Below are 27,364 nucleotides of genomic sequence, written 5' to 3'. Positions count from 1 at the left end.
TTTTGTTGAATATTTTTCATCTTAATTTCACAAAAGATAATATTTACTTTGAAAATTCTAATCTATAATTTGCTACTAGATATAAATAATAATAATAACTAATTTAGAAATCATAAATGTAAAAATATATACTAAAAAGAAAGTATTAATAAAAACAGAAAGTAAAAATATATAAATTAATAGAATGATATAACACCAAAAAAACACACACAATTTTAAAGTCCAGCAAATAATTTTAAAACTTTTTGAAAAACGTACATTTGAGTAGACGTCTTACTTTTCAACCATACGATCAACCACGCTTACAAATCTGAATTCATTTTCATCTCAATATCTGCAATAGATTTCTCATAAGGAATTCAGTCCATCCAATTCAAGCACTGACGAGTTTATAGAAGCTCTAATATGTTGGGAAGCCCTAAAACCCACCATTAATCTTGGCCCCAATCATGTCAAAAATTGAAATCCCAGCTTCATCAGTTTGGTTTCTTTGCATTGTTTACAGCATTGAAAGTTTGCTACAGGCAACCCAAGCAATAGCAGTCACAGATCCTGTTGAAGGCAAGTTCAGTTCATGCAAAATTTGATTCTTTTTAATAGGATGTTGTTTATTGCCTGTTCATTTATGATTCTCTGCCATGCTGTGTTGTGTTGAATTTAACAGTTGCTGCAGTAAGGTCACTTTCTGAGAAGTGGAGTATTGGTTCATCTGGAACATGGAACCTCACAGATCCATGCTATGGCGTGGCCAGTTCTACTGCAGAGGCAGGAAATCCTGGCATCAAGTGTGTCTGCACATACAACAACGGAACCATCTGCCATGTTACACAAATGTAATGCCTGCACTAACCTTGCTGTTTAATGGATTCTATTGTTAGTTATATAAATTATTACTTTCTATGAACCAACGTCTGCAATTTAAAACTAGGACCTCCTATTAGTAAGATGAGGCCTTACTGGTGCCTTTGCAGTCCCAAGAAGTTTGTAAGTGTTTTCCCAACTCTTCAAACAACATAGATCATATGTACCTAGTATTTTATTTGGAAAATTTTGGTTAGGTTGTAAAATTAAAAAGGTAAAGATTGGGTTTCAAAATAACATTCAGTCGGTTTATTTGTGTCTAAAATTTTGTGAAATTTTAATAGGAAAATTGTTTTCTATTTATCATATCAATCAAATAAATTAAAGAAGAAGAATTTTTAACATTCATGAGGTTAAATATTAAATAGCTTATGGGACAGTCAGCCTTGTCATCATCCACTTTTGTATTTCAGTTCTTTTTCTATATAAGATGATGATGAGCTCCTTCAATTTCTCAACAGCCCCCTCACTGAAAAGACTATGTCACGAACCACCTATCAAGACATTAACTTAATTGCTCCTGATGTCTTTATAAGCATCACACTTCAAAATGAAGTGTCTTTCAGATTCAACTAACTGTCTCAGAAATGTCAAAAATATACACTCTTTCATTTCAAATTTCTTTTGACATTTTTCCACTGCCCTATTACACATCAAAATTGATAAGAGTTAATTTGTAATTGAACAATAAGAAATTTTGCTCTTTGAAATTAATAGCCTAACAATTTTTAAACTGCACATCTAATAAAACTTTGATAAATTTGAACTTAGCAATCCACCCAAATCATTCGCAGTGGCTTTCAATAGAAAAACCAAATACAGTGTGAGAGGAGGTTGTGGTCTCATCATAACCTCAGCACATGGTTACAACTTAAAGGGGTTTAGGGGATTTGAAGCTCTTAAGAGATCTCCGGATGCAGAGCCCTGTCCTGTCTCAAAATATTATATTTAGAAACCAATACGGCCAACATATGAAAACAGAGTGAATTGACTGTTTTTCTTTCGACTATTATATGCATCTATTCCATCTAACTGGTTTTCTGACGATTTAACTGACGAACGAAAGCAAAATGGCCGGTTTTTATATTTTTTGAATGTTGACAGAATTAGTTTGACAGTTTAAGATCGGAGAGATATAAGTTCTTAAACAGTCAGAATGGTTCAATCTATCTGGGAATAACTGGTTTTCATCTCAATGATAGAGCCTGAGGGAGAACCGAAACATCGGTTCTATTTCTTTTCATACACAGTTGTCTTCCCAAAAAAATCTTTTTTTTCAAACAGAACAGCAAGTATGAGAAGAATATCAGTTATTCTCTAAGTTTCAATTATCATTCATAGGATTTTGTTAATTATCTTAGAAGCCTATTAAAAAATTATTTAGTTGACCAATACCTATCTATTTTTGAAAAAAAAGCTAGTAATTAGATCAATTGTTGGAGTTTATTGGTACTAATAGCACACGATAATTGGAGCATTTCTGCATAAGTATTGGATCGTGTAAATTTTTTGTTGTCATAACGAATGAGTAAGGGGCAATAAGAAATTGTTTCGAATGGCACTTTGAAATGATCATTTTTTGACCTGGCACGTATAACGGATCTCATAATGTACATCTTTACTACTCAGAAAACAGAACAATAGCTATAAGCAGTTAAGTCACATACAAAGACAACAAAAAAAACTGTCAAAATCCAATATATCATTTAAGAACTTAAGATGTACTCAATTAGCTATAATGACTACTAATTCCCTTCCCTTCCCCTACATTTTATATCTAACAAATTAATCTTCTGTTAGCACTGAAATAGCAAAATTTAAATATGTTCCCACACCATAAACCATGGTAAGTAACCTCGATTTTCTTAGATTGAATCCTGAGACAGCTTAAGAATTGATGAAATATATGTTCAGTTTGATAAACATCCTCCTTACATCAGCTCAGCTGTGTTGAATTTGTTACTAAGACTTTGAAGTTTTTCATCAACGTTATGCAGATAAAATATGAAGATTAATGGATGGTTAGTAGTTAAGTACCCTATTTTTTCTTCTTTTCAGTCACATATCTGGGTTGGACAAAACAGGGCAGCTTTCAGAAGAAATGGCTAATCTGACTTACATCTCCCAACTGTAAGTTCAAAGCAGGCTTGTATATAACTTTGTGTTACTATTTTTTTTAATCTAATCCGATAAAAATAGATTTCTACATGATATTAACATACTGAAGGGCAGATTAAAATTCTCTATTAGCGAAAATAAGGTACATAAATTGATTATATGGTCTTAGAAGGATTACCTTTTCTTTTGATGCCACTTCAAAGAGTAATACTTTGAAAGATTTGTAGTATTCTCTCTATTATCTTGTGAGAGGGATCTTTGGATTTTGTTGGTAGGAACTTGGGCCAGAATAATTTTAACGGTCGCATTCCTGCTTTCTTGGGGAAACTCACCAACATGCAATATTTGTAAGGCTCTTCCTCTTTCTCTTCCTCTACTGTTTTGTTTTTATTAATTTAATATATTAAATTAAAATCATGTTGATTGATTCATTTTTTTAATTCAATAGATCAATCAGTTCAAATTTATTTACCATGCACACTTTGTTCAGGGCCCTTGGCATTAATAACTTTTCTGGTCCTGTACCTAAGGAACTTGGAAATCTTCAAAATCTGATAGGATTGTAAGTGTTCTCTCTATAATTGCATATTTATTTGAGTAGAATTACTTTCAAACATTCAAAGAAGAATATCAAGATGAAAAGGGTAATATTTTTTAATCAATCTTTTCATATATTTTTTTTTGTATCATAGATTCATAATTTGTCTCGTTAGATTGATGTCTAACCTCTTCGATGAATGCAAATGTGATTATGTGTATATTTTTTATTACATAAATATTTACATTAATTCTCAATGATCATATTGCATGGATTATATGAAGAATTGAAAAACAAAATTGCAAATTTGTGAAACGAAAACATGTACAATATATACATAAGACTAACAACACAAGATTTACTTGGAAAAATTAAGTGTGAGCAATCTAATAAGAGTGCCCCTCAAATTCACTATCACCAATAAGTGCAACGTTATAAGCTCACAAGATTATGACATACAACTAACAACCCATCTTTCTTGTTTCAGATTCCTTAATCTATTTGTGTTACTCTTATTATACTAAATTCAAACATTAGATGACTATATAGTATATAGGTTCCCTCTAAGATTCTTTCTTATTAAAGTGTATTGAAAACAAATGTAGAATTATAGACCATTATCATGTTGTGCTATGACTAATAATTTATCTTTTTGAGGCTAACTTGGTTTGTTGTACAATCATTGTTCACTTAGGTATTGTAATTCAAATTGTAGTTATGAAAGATTGTGTCTTAACCAAAAAGCATCAGTTATATAAATAGCATGTCTAATGTCAAGGTAGGAGTGCTATTGTGACACCCTTGTAGCAAACAAAAGCATTGTATTCAACAATACTTAAGCAATGGAGCCATTGTTCCTTTTATTCTTTTATACTATATTCATTGATTATGTTATGTAATTACAATTTTATTTTAAAAGGAATATTCTTGGTAGTATAATAATTGCAACAACAAAAACCTCCAAACAACTTATTGACCTAATAGATGGCATAATAATTGGTCTATCTTCCAAGCTAAAGGAACCCATTGCAAGTGTTGTTGTGATGAGTTTGGCCCTACATATACTCTTTCATGTGCATGGTTTTTTCAAGTTTGATTTTGGTTATGACCAAATTCTCCATGTGTTATTCATGATAAATTTAATTTGGTACAATCACATATTTGAAGCTTTCTCATGAAAAAAAGTTTTGAAAGCTTTATTAGGCTGCCCCACTCCTTTCTAGATATTTTGCAATCCATTTCAACACAATTCATAAACAAGTGTACAATTTTTCCTTAGCATATTACAAGCGTTGGAGTGGTCAAAATATGTAAGAATGATGCTTTAAGGGTCAAACAAGACTATGAGTTCTTACAACAACATAGACCATTTGTTGATGAAAATTTGTTAGACATCTTCAACTTGGTGTTCATATTTTTTCACAAAGTGGTCCAAAACCTACCATTGTCAACTCATCCATGAGTTCCAGTCATTCTTTGCATCATGATATTGTTATTATTTCTCCAAATCTGCCACATTGGGATGCATATCTATCAGACATTACATCTTTATTTGTAGAGTCTCACCTTACAGATTTGGATGACACTATTAAGAACATTGGTCTTCTATTTGATGAGAGTCACATCAACACTATTGTTACTTTATTTCCATCTTTTGATATTGCTCATCTCCCCCAAATTTTGACACTTAGTGCATTTTATAATGTAAATAGGTCCAATGCATAGAAAATGAGAAAATATTAACTTTTACAAATAAAATATTCAATTTTAAACTACCAATCAAAAATCATTACACAAACAAGTTCCCCTAAAATTGGCCTATTTTAAATATTGCTACACTAAGATGTAAGTAGACCTAGTTGTTGACTATTCATTGGAATCGAGATCAAAAAAGCTTTCCGTCAATTATCCACACTCGAAAAAGACCACTCATTTGCAAGTTATGACAAAAAAATTCCCCTTCGACCCTTCTCCCCCCACTTCCCTCTTGCAAGCACTTAATGGTAACCTGCCAATCAATTTGAAAGTTAACATAAAAAAGTTAAAACTATAAACTATTAGTGGTTAACTAATTAGACATAAATGTTACATCGGATCAAAAAAACACTCGAGTTGAAGAAAGTTGACCGATTCAAACCCATAGACTTTACCTATATGGCACATCAAAGAGAGTTTGTTAGAAATTATTGTGGTGACCTCTCATGTGAAAAGGACACCATCAAGTGTTGGAAGATATTAAATGAATAATCAAGAAAACACTTGATTTGAGGAAAGTTGACCGATTAAAACCGTAGACTTTACCAATATGGCTCATCAAAGTTAGAGAATTCGTTAGAAAGTACTGTGGTGACAAAATAGACCTCTCATGTGAAAAGGACAATACAGATATTAAATCATGTCCACTAGACCAGATGATCTGAGAGACCAAAACCCACTACATTGACCAAGCAAAAAAACGTCTTCCTTCTCTCTTACTCAGTCCTCTGTCATGTATCTGTAACTGGAACAACAAAAAACATGGCGCCTCTTTGAGGATTGTTGCGCTTTTTGTTCTGATAGGTTTAGTAGATTATATGACCAGAGCGAGCAGATGAATAGAAGATGTGTGCCCAAACCACTTAACAGTGTCGCGACTACGAATTAATTGTTCTTCTTAAGAATGGACAAAGAAAAGAATCTGAAATTTAATTAAGAATGCTATCCTCGATCTTATAGACTGATCAGTCTTGTAAACGTCATTAAAATCTTTCAAATGAAAAAGAATCTGAAATTTAATTAAGAATGCTATCCTCGATCTTATAGACTGATCAGTCTCATAAACGTCATTAAAATCTTTCATTCACTCATTTGAAATGGCAAAAAGGAAAAAATAGAGCATACTATGGCAAAAAAAGGGAGAAAACAGAGCATACTATGGTAGCCAGTGAGTTGGATTTATCGCTGAGGAGCAGAGAGGGTGTATAGAAGCGTGTGAATGAGTGCAGGTTGATGTTCAGATTGCTGGTACAGAGGAAAGGGTGCAGCTGCAAACTAGAAAACTACATAGACTATATGATGTTGCAATTTGGATTGATTCTTTCCCGTTTCTTGATTCTTTCCCGTTTTTCTTATGATTCTTTCCTATCTTGTAGATGATTCTTTCTTATCCTGTAGATAATGTTGCTGCATGCTTGATCCTTTCCTATCCTGTAGATAATGTTGCTGCATACTTGATTATAGGACAGTATATGTACCTGTAGATGCATTGTAATACAAGAATGAAAAAAACTATTCTTCTCAATTTCTGATTTCAAGTTGGTATCAGAGCTTCGAAGCTTGAATCATTTGTACCCTTCATTGAACCATGGCCGATGCAGATTCGGAAACATCTGGGACCAAATCTGCTCCCATTATTATTCAATCCGAAGGTTCATCGTTCAAGGCAGGAATTGTACTCGATGAAACAAACTATGATTTGTGGTCTCAAATCATGGAGATGCATATTGCTGAGAAGGAGAAACTCTCTTTCATTCGTGGTAATTCACAGCCACCGACTGAGAAGGATGATAAGTATGGGAAGTGGTATGCAAACAATCAAAAGGTCAAGAGATGGCTGTTGATGTCTATGTCCCCAGAAATTATGAAGCGATACATTCGCTTACCCACCGCTCGAGATATTTGGAAAGCTCTTTCTAAAGCGTTTTATGATGGAGCAGACGAATTGCAGGTGTTTGTCTTGAATCAGAGGGCTTTCTCAGCCAAACAGAATGGCAGAACACTCTCTGTGTATTATGGAGAATTAACTGAGATTTTTGGTGAGTTGGATCATCGTGATAAGGTGATCATGGAGAGTGAGAACGATGTTGAATCTTACCGAAAATCAGTTCAGCGACAAAGGGTGCATATTTTTCTTGCTGGATTAGATGGTGAATTCGAACAAGTCCATGGTGAAATTTTGAGGAAGGATCCCATTCCCGAATTAGAAGCATGTTATGCATTGGTCCATCGTGAATCTGTTTGACGCGCAACGATGATTGAAGAACCAGAAAAGACTGAAGCTTCAGCCATGGTGATTCGATACCGGTCTAATCAGAACCGGCCTTCTCAAGGCCAGCCTAAAACCACTGATGGTGCCAATAAATCCACCTACAAATGCACCCATTTCAATCAAAGTGGTCATACCAAAAGTCACTACTTTGAACTTGAGGGGTATCCAGAATGGTGGGATCATAGCTGCAATTCACGGAAGAGGAATTCCAAGAAGACCTCCGGTGCTGCGGTTGTTGAAACAAAGACAACAGATGATGTTGCTGGACAACTCTCGACATTAGCAGCAGCGACAAGTAATGGTGGTAAGGTTTTAAATATGTCTACACTTGTTTCTAATAGTGCATGGATAATTGATTCCGGTGCTATGGATCATATGACATTTGATTCTAGAGAGGTCTCACCCCTTAAATCGTCGTCACAAAAATTTGTTTCCACTGCCAATGGCTCTTTGGCCCCAGTTATTGGAGAAGGACCCTTACCTCTCACTAATACTTTGAATCTAGATTCTGTTTTAGTCGTTCCATCTTTGGATTACAATTTGTTGTCAGTTTCCCAAATCACCACTGCCTTACTTTGTGTTGTAATTGTTTGCCCTGATTTTTGTGTGTTTAAGGACATCCGAACGAGGCAAACGATTGGTTGTGGTGTTAGGCAAGGAAAGCTGTATTACTTGGACTTGGTGTCAAAGAGTTCGGACAAGCCGCGTCAAGCTCTAACGGTGGATGGCTCTGAGGGAGAGAAGCAGAAATCTAAAATCTGGTTATGGCATCGACGTCTGGGGCATGCTTCCTTTGGTTACCTGAAGAAATTATTTCCTAGTTTATTTGCAAAATTTGATGTTTCTAGTTTCTGGTGTGAAATTTGTGAACTTGCAAAAAGCCATTGTGTTTCGTTTCCATTAACTTTGAATAAAAGTCCAGTTCCTTTTATGATCATACATTCTGATGTTTGTGGTCCATCCAAAGTCACTACCTTGGGTGGATCACATTGGTTTGTTACTTTTATTGACGATTGTACCAGGATGACTTGGGTAAGCTTGATGAAGTCTAAAGGTGAAGTGAACTTTTTATTTAAAAAATTTTATAACATGGTTCACACTCAGTACAATACACAGGTTCAGGTGGTTCGTAGTGACAATGGAGGCGAATATTTGAGTTCTGAACTTCAACAGTATCTAGAAGCACATGGAACTATTCATCAAACTACTTGTTCCAATACACCTCAACAGAATGGGGTGGCTGAGAGGAAAAATCGTCACTTGTTGGAGGTTGTCCGTGCTTCATTGATAGAAGCCCATATGCCGTTGTCCTATTGGGGCGAAGCACTTACCTCGGCAGCATATTTGATCAACCGGGTACCCTCTAGCACTATTGATTTCCAGACACCCTCCTAGGCTCTTGTTGAGGCGATTGTTGCTCCAGCTGTCCCAAATTTACCTCCTTACACCTTTGGTTGTGTAGCATTCGTACACCTCCATAAGCATCAGCGCAACAAGTTATCTCCTCGAGCGCTGCGATGTGTCTTTCTAGGATATGCCGCTTATCAAAAGGGGTATCGATGCTATCATCCTCCAACCCAACGAATGTTTATTACATTGGATGTAGTTTTTCATGAAGACTCGATGTATTTTTCCACTGAGCCTAAACTTCAGGGGGAGTACCAGAAGGAAATTCAGACTCTAGACTATGATGATGAACTCTCTGAAGATGTGGATGTTCACATCTCTGAAGATGTGGGTAACTCGGACATCTTTGAAGAAGGGGAACTCCCTGAACCTGTTAATCAAGAAGTGAGGGAATTGGATGAAAGTAGTGATGAACACCCAGAAACTGAAGTTGTGGCTCCACCTCAGTCCGAGTCCATCACACCACAGGCAACTGATACACCAAACCAATCGCTTGTTGAGAATATTCCTGAACCATCTAGAAAACAACTACCACAGCGTCTCACCAGAGGTATCCCTAAACCCACATATGAACCTGAACTTTGTAGTAAAGTTAAATATCCCATGAGTCATTATGTGTCTAACCATCGTTTGTCAGAATCAAAACAGTCATTTGTAAATCAATTATCTACTGTATCTATTCCTAACAATGTGCAGGAAGCCTTAGCTGACCCAAGGTGGAAAGCCGCTATGAATGAGGAGATGAAATCATTGAAGGAAAATAAAACCTGGGAACTTGTTGACCGTCCACCAGGAAAGAAACCAGTTGGATGTCGGTGGGTTTATACTGTGAAGTACAAAGCAGATGGTACAATTGAACGCTTTAAGGCAAGACTGGTGGCAAAAGGGTACACCCAAACCTATGGGATCGATTATACAGAGACATTTGCACCTATAGCTAAAATCAACACAGTACAAGTCTTGTTGTCTCTAGCTGCGAACTTGAGTTGGCCATTACAACAGTTTGATGTGAAAAACGCTTTTTTACATGGAGAGTTGTCCGAAGAAGTCTACATGGAACTCCCACCCGGATGCATGATACCAAAAATACATAATCGGAAGGTGTGCAGATTACAGAAATCACTGTATGGGTTGAAACAATCTCCGAGGGCGTGGTTCGGAAGATTCACAAAGTCTATGAGAGCCTTTGGTTACCGTCAGAACAATTCAGACCACATTTTATTCTTGAAGAAACAGCAGGGTAAGATCACTGCACTTATTGTGTATGTGGATGACATGGTGGTTACAGGAAATGATCCTGAAGAAAGGAAGGCTCTACAGGGTTACTTGTCCAGCAAATTTGAAATGAAAGACCTCGGCCCCTTGAAATATTTCCTTGGGATCGAAGTGTCTCGATCTGATAAAGGGATCTTTCTGTCTCAAAGAAAGTATGCCTTAGACTTGTTACGAGAAACTAGTATGTCAGCATGTCAACCAGCTAATACACCAGTGGACGAAGGATTGAAGTTATGTATTGAGTCTAATCAGGTGCCAGTTGATAAAGGAAGATACCAGAGACTCGTAGGAAGACTGATGTACTTAGCACACACAAGGCCAGACCTTTGCCTATGCATTAAGTATTGTTAGCTAGTTTATGCATAATCTTGGAGAGCAACATATGAATGCAGTTCTGCGCATTTTGAGGTATCTGAAGTCTGCTCCTGGAAAAGGAATTTTATTCACTAAAAATGAGGTTTATCAAAGTGTGGATGCATATACTGATGCTGACTGGGCTGGAGCAGTAGATGACAGGCGTTCTACTTAAGGTTATTTCACCTTTGTAGGAGGTAATCTCATTACATGGAGAAGCCAAAAACAGAATGTTGTTGCACAATCAAGTGCGGAGGCTGAGTTTAGAGGTATGGCACTTGGAGTATGTGAGGCATTGTGGCTAAGACTTCTTCTACGAGATTTGGGCTGTCTGCCTCGGCAGCCAATTCAGCTATATTGTGACAATAAAGCAGCCTGTGATATTGCTCATAATCCGGTTCAACATGATTGTACAAAGCATGTGGAGGTAGACAGATTCTTCATTAAGGAGAAGTTGGATGAGAAAATTGTGGAGTTGCCTCAGATTCGATCAGAGGATCAGTTGGCCGATATTCTCACCAAAGCAGTTTCAAGTCGAATGTTCTCGAAGTTTTTGGGCAAGTTGGGCATGTGTGATATCTATGCACCAACTTGAGGGGGAGTGTTGCGATTTGGATTGATTCTTTCCTGTTTCTTGATTCTTTCCCGTTTCTCTTATGATTCTTTCCTATCTTGTAGATGATTCTTTCTTATCCTGTAGATAATGTTGCTGTTTGCTTGATTCTTTCCTATCCTGTAGATAATGTTGCTGTATGCTTGATTCTTTCCTATCCTATAGATAATGTTGCTGCATGCTTGATTCTTTCCTATCCTGTAGATAATGTTGCTGCATGCTTGATTATAGGACAGTATATGTACCTGTAGACGCATTGTAATACAAGAATGAAAAAAACTATTCTTCTCAATTTCTGATTTCAAGTTATAATTCCACAGACCACTTCACCCATCACTGAGCAAATAGCAAGAACTGTAGTGGGAATCATTTTGGATGCACAATGCAATGATAGTGCACAAATATGTGAAACCCAGCTTTCCAACGCCTTCGGATCGATTGAAAATAAAATAAAAATAAAAACCCATACACGGAAAACCTCCTAATAGGCCGGATAGGCAAAACAAAAAAAACATGCGTTCATAATCTGAAACCTTGCAAATAGGTCGGATAGGCCAAAATCTCTACAATGCAATGCAAAATAACAAATGGGCAGAGGAGTAGAGGGCGATTTTGGCCGCCTGCTAATTATTTTTTTTCCAAATTTGACAACTTCTCTGTATAATGCAAAAAGAAAACTGAATTTTTTTTTTCAATTTATTTATTGAAAGTGACGAATTGAAAGGTATTTTTTCATTTTCCAAGTTCTTTGAAGACAATGGTGGTGTTCATTTGGCTCTATGATGCTTCAATGATAGCTATCATGGCTCTGATATCATGTTGGAGTAAGCCAGAAATATTAAAGCACGAAAACAAAATTTCACCAGTGAAATGATAAACACAATAGGATAATCGATCATATGTATGAAGAGTGTTTAAAATGTACATAGATGCCTTGCATATATAGGCAAGGCAGATGAGGTAGAAAGGTACGACTCAAATTATGACTAACCCTCCAAAGATGGAACACTTGTGAGCTCATTTGACAAGTGGGTGAACAAGTGTCAAATATGTATGCAAGAGTTGTCTCAATTGAGGAGGACACATGTCTCAACCATATAGTGAAACAAAAGCATAAAAAATGACCCAAATAAACTTAAGATAGGTGTGAATAGGTCACTAATTAGAAAGATGATTAGCTAACTAGTTTGACAATGACTCTATTTACACTAACACATACTTCCTCTCATATATTAGGGTAAAAAGTGTGGTAAAAAGCATGTTATACACCTTTGTTTCCTTTCAATTGGTATTGGAGCTTAATCACCTTGGGTCCAATGGGTTAGAGGCAAGGCTTTTGTTCTAATATTGGTTTTAGTGGGAGCTTGCATAGAAGAACACATAATAAGAAAATGACAAGCATATTAAGGATAGAGATGGATAGGTTCACTATTATTAACTCTACAAGTAATGGAAGCTCATATTAGCGGATATGATTTTAGACAAAGATCTATGGGTTATCATATTTAGATCCAAAACCACTAAAATAACTCAAGCCACTTGAGATCTATTAGATTGAAAGGTAAAGGTTCTCATTAGGCTCTACACTATAGATTACATTTTGTTGAATGTATATGAAGAAGCCAGGTCACATAATATCTTGGAAAGAAGTTGGGAGACTTGTACTAGTTTAAATCCCTAGTTAATAAAATTTTCTTGAGAAAGCAACAATAGATTGTAAGAATAGATGGTGATGATTCTTTGACCAAGAACTTGAACTCATTCAACATGATTGTGACCTAGTTGCACTTAGATGGATAAAAAAAGGAGAAGGATCATTGTATAGACTTCTACGCTCTTTGTTAGACTTGTGAGATGACTTGGTGGTGGCAATTGGGAGCACTACCTTGAAACACAAAATGAATGAGATAGTGGTTGCTTTATTCTTGAAGAAGATGTGAGAGAAAGTCTACTAAGGAGGCTCTAGATGTTTATGGAACAAGGAAGGAGAAAGAAAATAAGGACAATAAAATTAAAAAGTCTAGATCGAAATCTTGTGGGAGATCTCAATCTTCTAGAAGGTCCAAGGTTAAGTATTAGAACTATAAAAAGACTAGGCTCTTCTATGTAGAATAGAAAGAAAAGAAAAGAAAACGATTCAAGTGGTGATTTTGAAAAGTCGGGTATCAAGATGATGTAGGTGTCTTTATTGCAACCTTGGTAACTCATACATTGAAAGGTTGTGGTCGATAGACATTGGAACTTCCTTCCACATGACCTTCCATGACGGGCAATTTTCGAAGTATGAAAAATGTGGTAGTGACCTCAATGATGATTCTCATTTGATCATAGTTGATTGTGATAAATTTTAGATTTGATTCCCAAATCAATGAGTGAAGGGGCTCAATAGTTTGATTCACACCCCTAGTTTGGGATGGGACCTACTAATAATTATCAAGCTCAATTATGCATGTACACATGTTATTTTCTCTAGTTGATGGTGTAAGATAGTGTGAGAAGCTATGATTCTCACTATGGGCATTTGTGTGGGTATTGCATTTCAAGTAGGTGTATGCATTATCTAGTACACTAGTTCATTTACATTTCTATAGTGAAAAGATTCATATAATCTACACCTTCACCATCAAAATTGACAAGGAGTATTATGGCTACTTATAGCGGTTGTTCTTTCTCATACCTAATAAATCTCTTGCCTCAAAGAGAGAGTTGCCAACAAAAAAAAATGTTATGGAACCAAAGAGTGGGACATATAGGTGGGAATGGTATCAAGATTGTACAAAATAAAAATTTTGTTACAGGAATGATATATTCTAATCTTGAATTTGATTTCTTTAAACATTCTATATGTGAAAAATAGTGTTATATTTACTTTTATCATAATTCTCACGAATCTTTTCGAGGGTTGTATTTAATTCATTCAAATACATTTTGTCCTATTAATTTTCCTTTGATTTTTGTCTTTGTACTATGAATATTTTATATATAATTATTCTTAGACATAGGTATATTTTCTCAAGTGCTACAAACTTAAAGTATTTAGCTAGTTTAATGGATTTAAGGCTCTTTCAAAAAATTAGATTGGTAGAAAGATCAAGATTTTGAGGACTTCACAATTATTATGATTTTTATTCTACAAATTATGACAGCTTCTTTAAAGAGCATGAGATTGAGACATTAGACACATCCATATGGGTAAGTGCACAAATATGGGAGACCAAAAAGATGCCAAAAACTTTTTTGGCCCCCACCAAGCCCTATTTGGCGGGCTCAAATTTGGCATGCACCAAATGGAATTGCATTTTGAGAATTGCATCTTCATTTTAAAAAGCACAAGTTGTCTTTCATTTTCACTCTTTCTCTTAGAAAATATACATAAAATATAATATTTAAGTATTCTTATACTTTAAGTTAAATATTTTATGTACATATTGGCAGGATGTTTGAGAGTGGTTTCAGATCTCGAGGAGTTATGATGCAAATTCTAGTTTTTAGAGTATTCATATAAATTTCAGACTTAGTCAAATTTTAGTAATCAACATGCTTGTATCAGCATTCTCTCTCTGGTCTCTCCCTCTCCTTCCTTGCATTCGCCTTCTCTCTCTCTCTCTCTCTCTCTCTCTCTCTCTCTCTCTCTCTCTCTCTCTCTCTCTCTCTCTCTCGCACTTGGGCTTTCTCTCCCTCAACCCCCACCTTCCACCCTCTCTCTCCCTCCCTCCCTCTCTTCACCTCTCTCTCTCAGAGACTAGAGAAAAAGTGAGAGAGATAGCGAGAGGAAGGGAGTAGTTGATGGACAGAAAGGTAAATACCAAGGATAGAGAGATATTAAGCAAGCGACAAAGAGAGAGAGTAGAAGTGAAAGAGAGAGGGAGAGAGGGATGAATGGGTTGAGGGAGAGACCAGAGAGAGAGAGAGAGAGAGAGAGAGAGAGAGAGAGAGAGGTTGATGGAAATAGGGATATATCAAGGGGAGAGAGATTAAGTGGGAGAGGGAGGGAGGAGAGAGATGGAGGGAGGGAGGTAGGGTTGATGAAAAGAGAGGGAGATACCTAAGAGAGAGAGAGAGAGAGAGAGAGAGAGAGAGAGAGAGGAAGGGGGGTTGATGAAATGAGAGGGAGAGACCAAAGAGAGAGCCCAAGTAAGAGAGAGGGAGGGAGGGGTGGAGTCAGAGAGAGAGAGAGATGGAAGGAGGAAGGAAAGGGTTGATGGAAAGAGAGGAATATATTAGGGAGAGAGGGAGGAAGGGCTAGAAAGAGAGGGATAGATCATAGGGAGAGAGAGATTAAGTGAGAGAGGGAGGGAGGGGTTGAGGCAAAGAGAGAGCCTAAGTGAGAGAGATGGATGGAGGTAGGTAGGGGTTGATGAAAAGAGAGGGAGAGATCTAAGAGACAGAAAGAGGGAGAGGAGAGGAAGGAAGGGGGGTTGATGAGAGAGAGAGAGAGGGGGGGATTGGCAGGGAGAGAGGGAAAAAGAATTAGAGGGAAAGAGACTTGAGAGAGAAAGAGAAAGGGATGGGGAGGGAGAGAGGGAAAGAATGGAAAGAATGGGAAAGAGAGATAGAGATAGACGGCGAGAGGAGAAGGGGTCTAGGAAGGAGAGAGGGAAAAAGTGTTAGAGGGAAAGAGAGAGAGAGACTTGACAGAGAGAAAGAGTTAGAGGGAAAGAGATTTAGACGAAAAGAGAGACAGACTTGAGAGAGAAAGAGAAAGGGAGGGGGAGGAAGAGAACAGACAAAATGGGACAAAGAAACCTGAGAGAGAGAGAGATGGGGTGGGAGAGAATGGACAAAATGGGACAGACACACCTAAGAGAGAGAGAGACTAGAAGGGAGAGAGGGAAAGAGAGTTAGAGGGAAAGAGAGAGAGAGACTTGAAAGAGAAAGAGAAAGGGATGGGGAGGGAGAGAGGGAAAGAATGAGATAGAGACACCCGAGAGAGGGAGTGGGGGAGATATAGAGACCCCTAACAACACCATATGACCCCTTTTAACATCAGAGTACATGACATGACCCCTCATGACCCCTTAGGATAATGTGATGTCCTAAGGAGTCATATGGTGTCCTAAGGGGTCATATAATGTCCTAAGGGTTCATATGGTGTTCTAACACATGTGTGGGCCCTTAGGACCCCATATGACCCTTAATGCCACCATTGACCCCTTAGGATACCATATGACCACTTAGGACACCATATGATCCTTTAGGACCATATGATGTCCATATAGTGTCCTAAGGGTTCATATGGTGTTCTAACACATGCATGGCCCCTTAGGACCCCATATGACCCCTAACAACACCATGTGACCCCTCGGGGCACCATATGACCCCTAACAACACCATGTGACCCCTCGGGGCACCATATGACCCCTTATGACACCATATGACCCCTTAGGACAATATGATGTCCTAAGTGGTCATATGGTGTCATAAGGGGTCATATGGTGTTCTAACACATGTGTGGGCCCTTAGGACCTCATATGACCCCTTAGGACACCATATGAACCCTTAGGACCATAGGACGTCCATATGATGTCCTAAGGGGTCATATGGTGTTCTAACACGTGTGTGGCCCCTTAGGACCCCATATGATCCCTAACAACATAATGTAACCCCTTAGGACACCATATGACCCCTTATGACACCATATGACCCCTTAGAACAATATAATGTCTAAATGGGTCATATGGTGTCCTAAGGGGTCATATGGTGTTCTAAGACGTGCAACGACATAATGTGACCCCTTACGACACCATATGACCACTTATGACACCATATGACCCCTTAGGATAATATAATGTCCTAATGGGTCATATAATGTCCTAATGGGTCATATGGTGTCCTAAGGGGTCATATGGTGTTCTAACACGTGCAATGACATAATGTGACCCCTTAGGACACCATATGACCCCTTATGACACCATATGACCCCTTAGGACAATATAATGTCCTAATGGGTCATATAATGTCCTAATGGGTCATATAATGTCCTAATGGGTCATATGGTGTCCTAAGGGATCATATGGTGTCCTAAGGAGTTATATGGTGTTCGAACACATGTGTGGGCCCTTAGGACCCCATATGACCCCTAACGACACCATATGACCCCTTAGAACATCATATGACCCTTAGAGGACACCATATGACCCCTTTTAATATCCCAGTACACGACATGACCCCTTAAGACAATATGATGTCCTAATGGGTCATATGGTGTTCTAACACATGCGTGGGCCCTTAGGATCCCATATGACACCTAATGACACCATATGACCCCTTAGGACAATATAAGGGGTCATATGGTGTTCTAACACATGTGTGGGCCCTTAGGACCCCATATGACCCCTTAGGACACCATATGATCTCCATATGGTGTCTTAAGGGGTAATTTGGTGTTCTAACACATGCGTGGCCCCTTAGGACTCCATATGATGTCCTAAGGGGTCCTATGGTGTCCTAACACATGTGTGGGCTCTTATGACCCTGTATGACACCTAATGACACCATATAACCCCTTAGGACACCATATGATCCCTAAGAACACCATATGACCCCTTTTAACATCCTAGTACACGACATGACCCCTTATGACACTATATGACTCTTTAGGACAATATGGTGTCCTAATGGGTCATATGGTGTCCTAAGGGGACATATGGTGTCTTAAGCGGTCATGTTCTATTTTAACACATGTGTGGGCCCTTAGGACACCATATGACCCCTTTTAACATTAGAGTACATGACATGGCCCCTTATGACACCATATGACCCCTTAGGACACAATATGACCCCTTAGGACCATATGATGTCCATATGGTGTTCTAAGGGGTCATATGGTGTTCTAACACATGTGTGGCCTCTTAGAACCCCTTATGACCCCTAACGACACCATGTGACCCCTTATGACACCATATGACCCCTTAGGAAAATAAGATGTCCTAATGGGTCATATGGCGTCTTAAGGGGTCATATGGTGTATTAAGGGGACATATGGTGTTCTAATACATGGATGGCCTGTTGGGACCCCTTATGACCCCTAACAACACCATATGACCCCTCAAGACACCATATGACCCCTTAGGACAATATGATGTCCTAATGGGTCCTATGGTGTTATAACACACGTGTGGGCCCTTAGGACCCCATATGACCCCTAACGACACCATATGACTACTTAGGACACCATATGACCCTTTTTAACATCCTAGTACACGATATGACCTCGTATGATACCATATGACCCCTTAGGACAATATGATGTCCTAAGGGGTCATATGGTGTCTTAAGGGATCATATGGTGTTCTAACACATATGTGGGCCACTAGGACCCCAAATGACCCCTAACGACACCATATAACCCCTTAAAACATGATATGATCCCTGAGAACACCATATGACCCCTTTTAACATCCTAATACACGACATGACCCCTTATGACACCATATGACCCCTTAAGACAATATGATATCCTAATGGGTCATATGGTGTCCTAAGGGGTCATATAGTGTTTTAACACATGTGTGGGCTCTTAGGACCCCATATACCTCTAACGACACCATATGACCCCTTAGGACCATATGATATCCATATGGTGTCCTAAAGGGTCATATGGTATTCTAACACATGTGCCCCCTTAAGACCCCTTATGACCCCTAACGACACCATGTGATTCCTTATGACACCATATGACCCCTTAAGACATGACATATGATGTCTTAATGGGTCATATGGTGTATTAAGGGGTCATATTGTGTCCTAAGGGGTCACATGTGTGGGCCCTTAGGACCTTATATGACCCCTGACGACACCTTATGACCCCTTAGGACACCATATCACCCCTTTTAACATCCTAGTATACGACATGATCCCTTATGACACCATATGGTGTCCTAAGGGGTCGTATGGTGTCTTAAGGGGTCATATGGTGTTCTAACACATGTGTGGTGCCTTAGGACCCCATATGACCCCTAACGACACCATATGACCCCTTAGGACACCATATGATTCTTCAGAACACCATATGACCCCTTTAACATCCTAGTACATGATATGACCCCTTAAGACAATATGATCTCCTAATGGGTCATATGGTGTTCTAACACATATGTGGGCCCTTAGGACCCCATATGGATCTTAACGACACCATATGACCCCTCAGGACACCAAATGACCAATTTTAACATCAGAGGACATGACATGGCCCCTTATGACACCATATGACCCCTTAGGACCATATGATGTCCATATGGTGTCCTAAGGGGTCATATGGTGTTCTAACACATGCACGACCCCTTAGGAACCCTTATGACCCCTAACGACACCATGCAACCCCTTAGGACACCATATGGCCCCTTATGACAATATGATGTCCTAATGGGTCATATGGTGTCTTAAGGGGTCATATGGTTTCCTAAGGGGCCATATGGTTTTATAACACATGCATGGCTCCTTAGGACCTGATATGACCTCTCAGGACACCATATGACCCCTTAGGACAATATGATTTCCTAATGAGTCATATGGTGTTCTAACACATGTGTGGCCCTGTAGGACACCATATGGCCCCTTAGGAAACCATATGACCCTAGAGAGGGAGGGAAGGGGAGGAGAGAGGAAGAGAATGGGAGAGAGATACACCTGAGAGAGGAGGAGAGTGAGATAGAGAGATAGAGGCTAAGAGGGAGAGACTTAAGAGATAAGAAATGGGTGTGTGTGTGTGTGTGAGAGAGAGAGAGAGAGAGAGAGAGAGAGAGAGAGAGAGAGAGAGAGAGAGAGAGAGAGAGAGAGAGAGAGAGAGAGAGAGAGAGAGAGAGAAATAATGGGAGAGAGGAGAGAGATATAGATAGATAAAGGTTGAAAGCAAGAGACTTGATAGAGAGGAGAAAGACTTGAGAGAAAGAGAAAGGGAGAGGAAGAGAGAGAGAGAGAGAGAGAGAGAGAGAGAGAGAGAGAGAGAGAGAGAGAGAGAGAGAGAGAGAGAGAGAGAGAGAGAGAGAGAGAGGGGGGGAGAGAGTGAGAGATAGAGATACTTGAGAGAGGGAGAGAGCCCAAGTGAAAGAGGGAAAGAGAGGGATAAACGAAAGAGAGAGAGAGGGCGAGGGAAATGGGAAAGGGAGGGAGAGATACCTAAGATAGTAAAGGAAGTAGAGAGGGAGAGACCTAAGAGAGAGAGGTAGGGGTTGAAGAAGAGAGAGGGGGAATGTAGGGAAGAGACCAGAGAGATAATGTTGGTTACTGAAATTTGACTAAGTCTGAAATTTATATGAATACTCAAAAAACTAGAATCTACATTATAACTCCTAGAGATCTAGAACCACTCTCAAACATCATGACAATATATACATAAAATATAACTTAAAGTATAAGAAAGAAAAAAGAAAAATAGAAATGTGACTTATACTTTATGCTTACAAAGATGAAAAATTGCTATGAAATACATTTGGTGTGTGCCTTATTTGGCATGCACCAAATATGGCACATGCCAAATGGATTTTTGAACTTTTTTTCATTTGGCACATGCCAAAAATGTGCTTCCTTGGAAAACACCAAGCCAAAGGCTTGGTCGCCCTTCTCAAGCCTGAGACGTGTTTTCCAACAAATATTGAAAATTTTCTTACTTTTTTGTTTGTGCTCTCCGTTAGGTTTGTGCATGTTTCAATGCAATTAAAAAACATCATACAATTGTTAAGCTCTCTCTTAGCTATCCAACCATATAATTCTTTTCAAATTTTGATAATGTTAAGGTCTTCATCCATAATTTCTTTTGTTAGCGTGTCCATTATTTTGTCAAAAACCATGTCGTATTTTGGTCATAGATTTTTACTCGTTTATCGAATTTTGAAAAAAAATTACTTTTTTAGAAACTAGACTCCATTCTACACAATTTAAAAAAAATGATTTTTGATTTTTTTCCACAATTTTTTAGGGGGAGCACACTCAAATTTCTACTTTTCAGGATGTGTCTACTTCGAAAATTAGTAAAAAATCATATATTCATTAAAAAATTAGTCGAAAAATCTGACGTAAACTACATGGTGTTAGCTAATTTCTCACTAGAGTGATTTGAAAAATTCCAAAAAAAAGTTGACTTTTTAGAGGGAGCACATTGGGTGCTATGTTATTTTTTTTTGAAAAAACAACACCACTTTGTGTGCTTCCCCTTTTTGAAACCCTTAATCTCCACCATTTAAAAAAAAATAGTACTTTAGAAAGTAGACTTGGAGCACTAGAACTCTTGTTCTTACGACATCCTCATATTTTGAGTGTCACTATCTTCATTTTCTTGTCAAAGTTTAGACTTTGTTGATTTAAAAAGAAAAGTGGTATCTTAAGACCCCTTTTTGGTCCCCCATCTTTGTGCACTTACCCATATACTTGATGGAATGGAGTTGGAGAAAGGATGAACATATTGTCGATGGATAAGGATTGGACTATTGTTAAGGGAGTTGGCTTGGAGAATTAATGTTCTAGGTAGAAATAGTTACTAAGACTTGTGATTTATTAATAAGCCTCCTACATATGATCTTGTTTACAAGACCCCCATAGAGGTATGAACAAGCAAAAATCCTTCATTCCACCATCTTCATATTTTTGGTTGTGAAATATATACACATGTGCATAAGTAGAAGTGAAAAATTTGGATAAGAAGGTAGTGAAATGTATCTTCATCAAATATTGTGTCTATGTGAAAGGATACAAGCTTTGGAACCTTGTGGTTGAGATAATTTTGTATGATAGAAATGTTATTTTCAAGTAGAGTAAGATTTATTCAATAGTGTTTCAACCAAATGAGGATGGAAATGATTTGTTATTCAACTAACCCTAAATATTAAGAAGGCTAAACAAGAAGCTCATGAAAGACTTGAACGAGAGGGAGTTCAAATACTAAACTTAATTGTTTGAAAGAAGAGGTAGAACCTTCACCTTTTCTCTTGAAGAAATCCACTTAGTAAAGAAAACAACCATATAGGTATACTCATAATTGGAGATGTATTTTTTTTAATTACTAATATCAATGAACCTAGAACTATGAAGAAGGTGATGGATATGGGTGATTCCGAGTCTAAGGGTGTGGCTATAGGTGAGGAGATGATTCCATTAGAGAAGAATTTAATAAATTGCACTTGCTACTATTGCTAGAAGAAAGAAAGTATGTGAGATGCAAATGAGTTTTCTAAAAGAATATAAATTCAAATGGCATTGTTGAAAAATATAAGACAAGATTGGTTGCAAAAGGATATTCCCAAGTTGATGGGATAGAGCTTTGTAACATTTTTCCCCTAATTGCTAGGTGCTTTGTTATTTGTAGAAACAATTGTTGATTTAGAGATATAAATGATGGATGCAAAGATAAAATATTGCGACTTGGAGGAAGAGAATCACATAACACAACCAAAGCTTTTTAATGTTAAAGGCAGTGATTATTTGGTTTACACATTGAATTTTTTAGTACGGTCTCAAATAGTCTCCTAGAATGTAGTGCATAAATTTGATTCATTTGTATTGGGATTGAGCTCCAAATCAAATTAATGTATAATTACAAAATGGATAGTGATAGATTCCTTGCTATCACATTATATGTAGGTGGTATGTTGATTTTTGGTAACAATTTAAGGATGTGATTGAAAGGAAGCAAGGTAAGTGGAAATACTCCCTACACCAATCTAAGTAGAGAAGATAGTGGAGTGCAATTTTTTAATTCTTTAGCAATTACAATGAGAAGATATAAAACATAAACATAAAGAGATTATACCATAAATATAATATATGGGGAAAAAACTACACTTTCGGTCTAGAAAAATCCACACTCCAAAGCACAAGACAATGTATTAGTCTATAAATAATGAAGTTTACAATACACTTGCAAAGTTACACTCTTTCAAGATTACACCATTTGACAATTTTGGAGCAATCTCAATAGCATAACAGTACTTGCAAACACCTTTTGGGAAGCTTCTAGAGGAAGGAACAAGGCATGGATGTACAAATACATTTCCCACACCTTTTACATGCAAAAGGACACGTGCATAATATTCCCTTACACCCCTTACAATTGTCATAAAATTTGGGTTTTCCCTCTCAAGCTTTGATGCCTATAATTGACCAAAAATAGGCTATGATAGATGCCCTTACACATCTTACAACTGTCATAAATATATGCCATAACTTACAACACTTACAACTAGAAGAGAATATGTCATAATTGACCAAATAAAGCCAATTTTATTAGAGCCTTTCATAACCCTACTTGGGTGCCCAAAATCTCCATGCAAAGATGCTTCATGGCACTTGTCACATGTGTCATAAATTTCCTTCTAATGTTGGTTCTTACATGACATAATTTGTCATTTGTCATAACCTTTTACATTTTGCAAAAGATGGCAACACATGGTTATCCACCTCAAATGGGATGCCTACCTCCTTATGTGAAGACAAAAATATTCCTGTCACATTCCCAATAGGATGACAAGTCACCATGCTAACTCCCACAAGATGGCAATTTAGTATGCGCATACAAAATTACATCATAGGCAAATAAATACATATAATTAAATAAATTAATGCTAGGGAATTGCAAAGGTTGAGACGCCTTATTTTCCAACATTCTCCCACTTGTTGAACACCTCACAAGAGCTAATAGAAAGATAAAATCAATTGCTAGGGATTGAAAGGCCCATAGACTCCAAACTCCATCTAAACTTCTCTGTGCACAAATTTTGTCAATGAATCTACAACATTTACCATAGTATCAATTTTCTCAAGTTTCACTCTTCCATTTCAACTGTCATAGATAAATGGAATCGAATATTAATATGCTTCGTTTGAGCATGGAATGCGGGTTTTTTTGTAAAACAAATAACACTTTGATTGTCACGACAAATAGTAATTATCCTTGCATCAAGCCTAAATTTGTACACAGTCTGTTAAGTCAAATGCCTTCTTTACAAGCATGAGTTTCTGTCATGTACTTATATTTTATAGCGGACAAAGCGACTAGAGCTTACTACTTACTCATCCAACTAATAGCACCACCAAACATAGTAAGAACATAAACACTAGAAAATCTTCTGCTATCATTATCACCAACCCAATTAAAACCCACATATCCATGGATACTAATAGAATGTTGAGGTCCTGTAGAATAATCATGATAACATAGGGAATACTCAGAAGTACCCCACAAATATCTAAACATATTCTTAAGATTAGCTATAAGCCAACTAAGGACTCCCAATGTTTGGGCAATGTTTGGGCTCGTATAGACCATAGCATACATCAAACTGCTCATGACACTAGCATAGGGAACTCTAGTATCTCATTCTCATTAGAAAATTCTGGACAATTTGCAATCGATAACTTTGTTCCCTGCATAACAGGGAAACACAATTGTCTGCAATTTTCCATGTTATATCTCTCCAACATGGTATTCACATACTTACATTGATTTACCCAAAGTTTTTTGTTTGCTCCGTCTCTTCTAATTTCCATCTCCAAGATGTACTTGATTGCCACTAAAACTTTCATTTCAAATTGTGCAAACAATTGAGACTTCAAATCAAAAACCATACTTTTACCATTCCCAATAAACAACATATCATCAATGTACAATGCAATAATGAGAATGTGATAATTATACTACTTGTAATAGACACAATGATATTTTTCAACATCGAAAATACCAAACTCACAAAGGCATCAAACTTTTGGTACATCTTAGGAGACTACAAGAAACTATGCAAATATACAACTTTTTCAACTTGCAAACCGGATTTTCTTTACCTTTCTCAATGTAGTGCTCTCATTGTGAAATATATATTTCCTCCTCTAAGTCACCATGAATGAAAATTGTCTTCACGTCCATCTACTCAACTTTATTTGTTGATATCATCCCCCATTCGTGTGCTTGATGATGACATCGACATTAGATTCATCCTTGATGATGTCAAGCTGATGTCATAATCAGAGATCAGACTTTGGACGTGTCTATTCTGACTCGAAAACAGTGTAAACGTACATCGTGTTAATGACCGCTTGAAAATCACAACCGTTTAAAAATGATCAATGGTGTGTGCATCTAACTTTCGTGTTAATCGATTTTCTGACAAACGTAGTCTTTTCGAAATCAGTTTAGATGCGGGCTCAGATTTTTTGACTTTCTTTCATCCTCCTTTTCGTTGGCAAGCAATAGACAATAAGCCCGATGCTCGATGCATTACAAAGTTTGCCTCATCAGGGCTTTGGGGTCAAGAATGTTCTTGGATTTTCAAAAGTGATATGTGTTAGGCCCAAGGTCTGACGTTCGACAGGATGCGGTTTTTCAGGGTTGCAGACAATTAGGTGTTCTTTTCATCAGCACGGCAATAGGGAAAGGCTCAAAATGTCGAAACACCGTGATTCATTGGGCTTGTGAGATTTTTAATGCATTTTCATGCAAGCGATGGAGTTGCAGAAGCTCAAATTTGGTGCTTAGTTGACTGCAAACTATTTGGGTATGAAATATAACACGCCATTTACATGCAATTTTTATGTCAACAATGAAGTATCAGACACATGAGCAAATGGATCATGATTTCTTCAGTTTGAAGTTACAGATGATAATGCCCAGTTGTCACGCAACATTGCGTTAACTCTATTGTTCGTCAAACTCCAAGTGCATCTGTCCTCATAAACATGCAATCTCATTCTTCGTCTTTAAAAGAAGAATTGAGCTCGTTTTCTAGGGGTTTGAGCAGATTTTTTTGTGAATCAATTGTACAGACTTGTTTTTGCTATGTAATGCTTTTTGTATCAATAAAGAGCCATTTCTACCTTCTCATAAGCTGTATTTTGCACATTTCAATAGAATGATTATTTTTTTCTTGTGATAAATCTGTTTATCCTTGAATTGTTATCTCGTTCTCTTTTCCTTATTAGCAGTGCATATTCTTTACAGGTTATTGTTTGTGTTTATTAATTTTATGCAAGTTTCAGTTGTGAAAAGCTTTCCTTCTGAAGATTGTCATGGATGTCAAACTTTTCTATGAAATAATTATGTAGAGGTATGTTAAATTTTGAGTTATGTAAGGCGTAATAGTTCTTCAATCACAATGTGCATGCTTCAGCAAATGCAAAGCATTGAATTTCTGGTGCACCATCTCCTTTTTTCATTTTTAAATTCAATTCTATCCCTTTTCCTTGTAGCAACACTTAGTTTTAGGTGATGTATTGGGGAATCGACTCTCTGTGGAGATTCACTCCACTGTACAGGTCACCCAGAGCTTGGGAATGTTCCTATTGTGTCAGTTAAAACTAAGATTAGCTTCATGAATCCTTCAAATGGTGCATTCCACCGTGAGAATAGATAAAACCTAAACCCTAACAGATCTAAGGCTAAAATATTGAGGTAGATATCAATGCTATTTTCCCAAATAGAGATCGACAAAATACTAACTTCATGCGCACACGAAGAAAATTTCATTAAAAAATACAATGATTAATGTACTCAAAATTCAAAATACTAAATCATAATTATGCTATGAGTTAAGATATGAAACATGATTTAATAAACGTCTCAACATAATTAATATTAACACCCAAATAACTACTAAATTAATTTAAATTTAAAAGAAAAGACTAGAACTAAATGAGATATCTATGCATGGAACTGGGTGTCGATTCTTGAGGATAATTTTGATTAAGGAATGATACTAAGCATAGATTTTTTTGGTTCCATCCTTGTTTTCTATAGTAATAATGGGTGATCCACATCTCTTATAAGCTTTTGTATTTCTTATTACAAACCAATGTTCTAGAGTGGGTAATTGGGTAGAAAAATAAAATTATTCTTATCCTCTCTCTTCAATAGAACATTCTTAAGATCTTTAAAACCTTTATTTAACAATTGTAATTAATCAATCATTTATTTCTACTCTATTATGTAAAATATCATGTTCATTTTCCAATATAAGTAATAGAAATCTACTATAATTTTTTTGAGTCATTTTGCTTATTTAACTAAAACAAGAGATATTTTATCCTTACATTAGGTAAGCATTGAGAATGTATCCTTTCCCTTCCTTAATCACCAATATTTTTTATTCTTTTCATGAAGATTGAATTTATTAAAATGGTGAGCACAAAATTGATAAATTACACCATGATCAACAATAATGAAGATTGAATTTATTAAAATGGTGAGCAC

At 37.1% G+C, this 27,364-nt stretch overlaps 1 protein-coding gene across 1 annotated transcript; it reads left to right on the top strand.

The window, feature by feature from the left end:
• Positions 1-257: 257 nt before the first annotated feature.
• Positions 258-25,954, top strand: LOC131053397 (probable LRR receptor-like serine/threonine-protein kinase At1g56130). The gene is made up of 6 exons (XM_059213809.1): positions 258-561; positions 665-833; positions 2,920-2,991; positions 3,255-3,326; positions 3,470-3,541; positions 25,506-25,954. Exons 1-6 carry the CDS (start codon positions 450-452, stop codon positions 25,519-25,521), a joined length of 513 nt encoding a protein of 170 aa, XP_059069792.1. The 5' UTR covers positions 258-449; the 3' UTR covers positions 25,522-25,954.
• The last annotated feature ends 1,410 nt before the right edge of the window (positions 25,955-27,364 follow it).

Source organism: Cryptomeria japonica, chromosome 11 (genome assembly GCF_030272615.1).
Source record: "Cryptomeria japonica chromosome 11, Sugi_1.0, whole genome shotgun sequence".
In the NCBI taxonomy this organism is placed as follows: Eukaryota; Viridiplantae; Streptophyta; class Pinopsida; order Cupressales; family Cupressaceae; genus Cryptomeria; species Cryptomeria japonica.
This window is presented reverse-complemented; position numbering and strand designations above follow the sequence as displayed.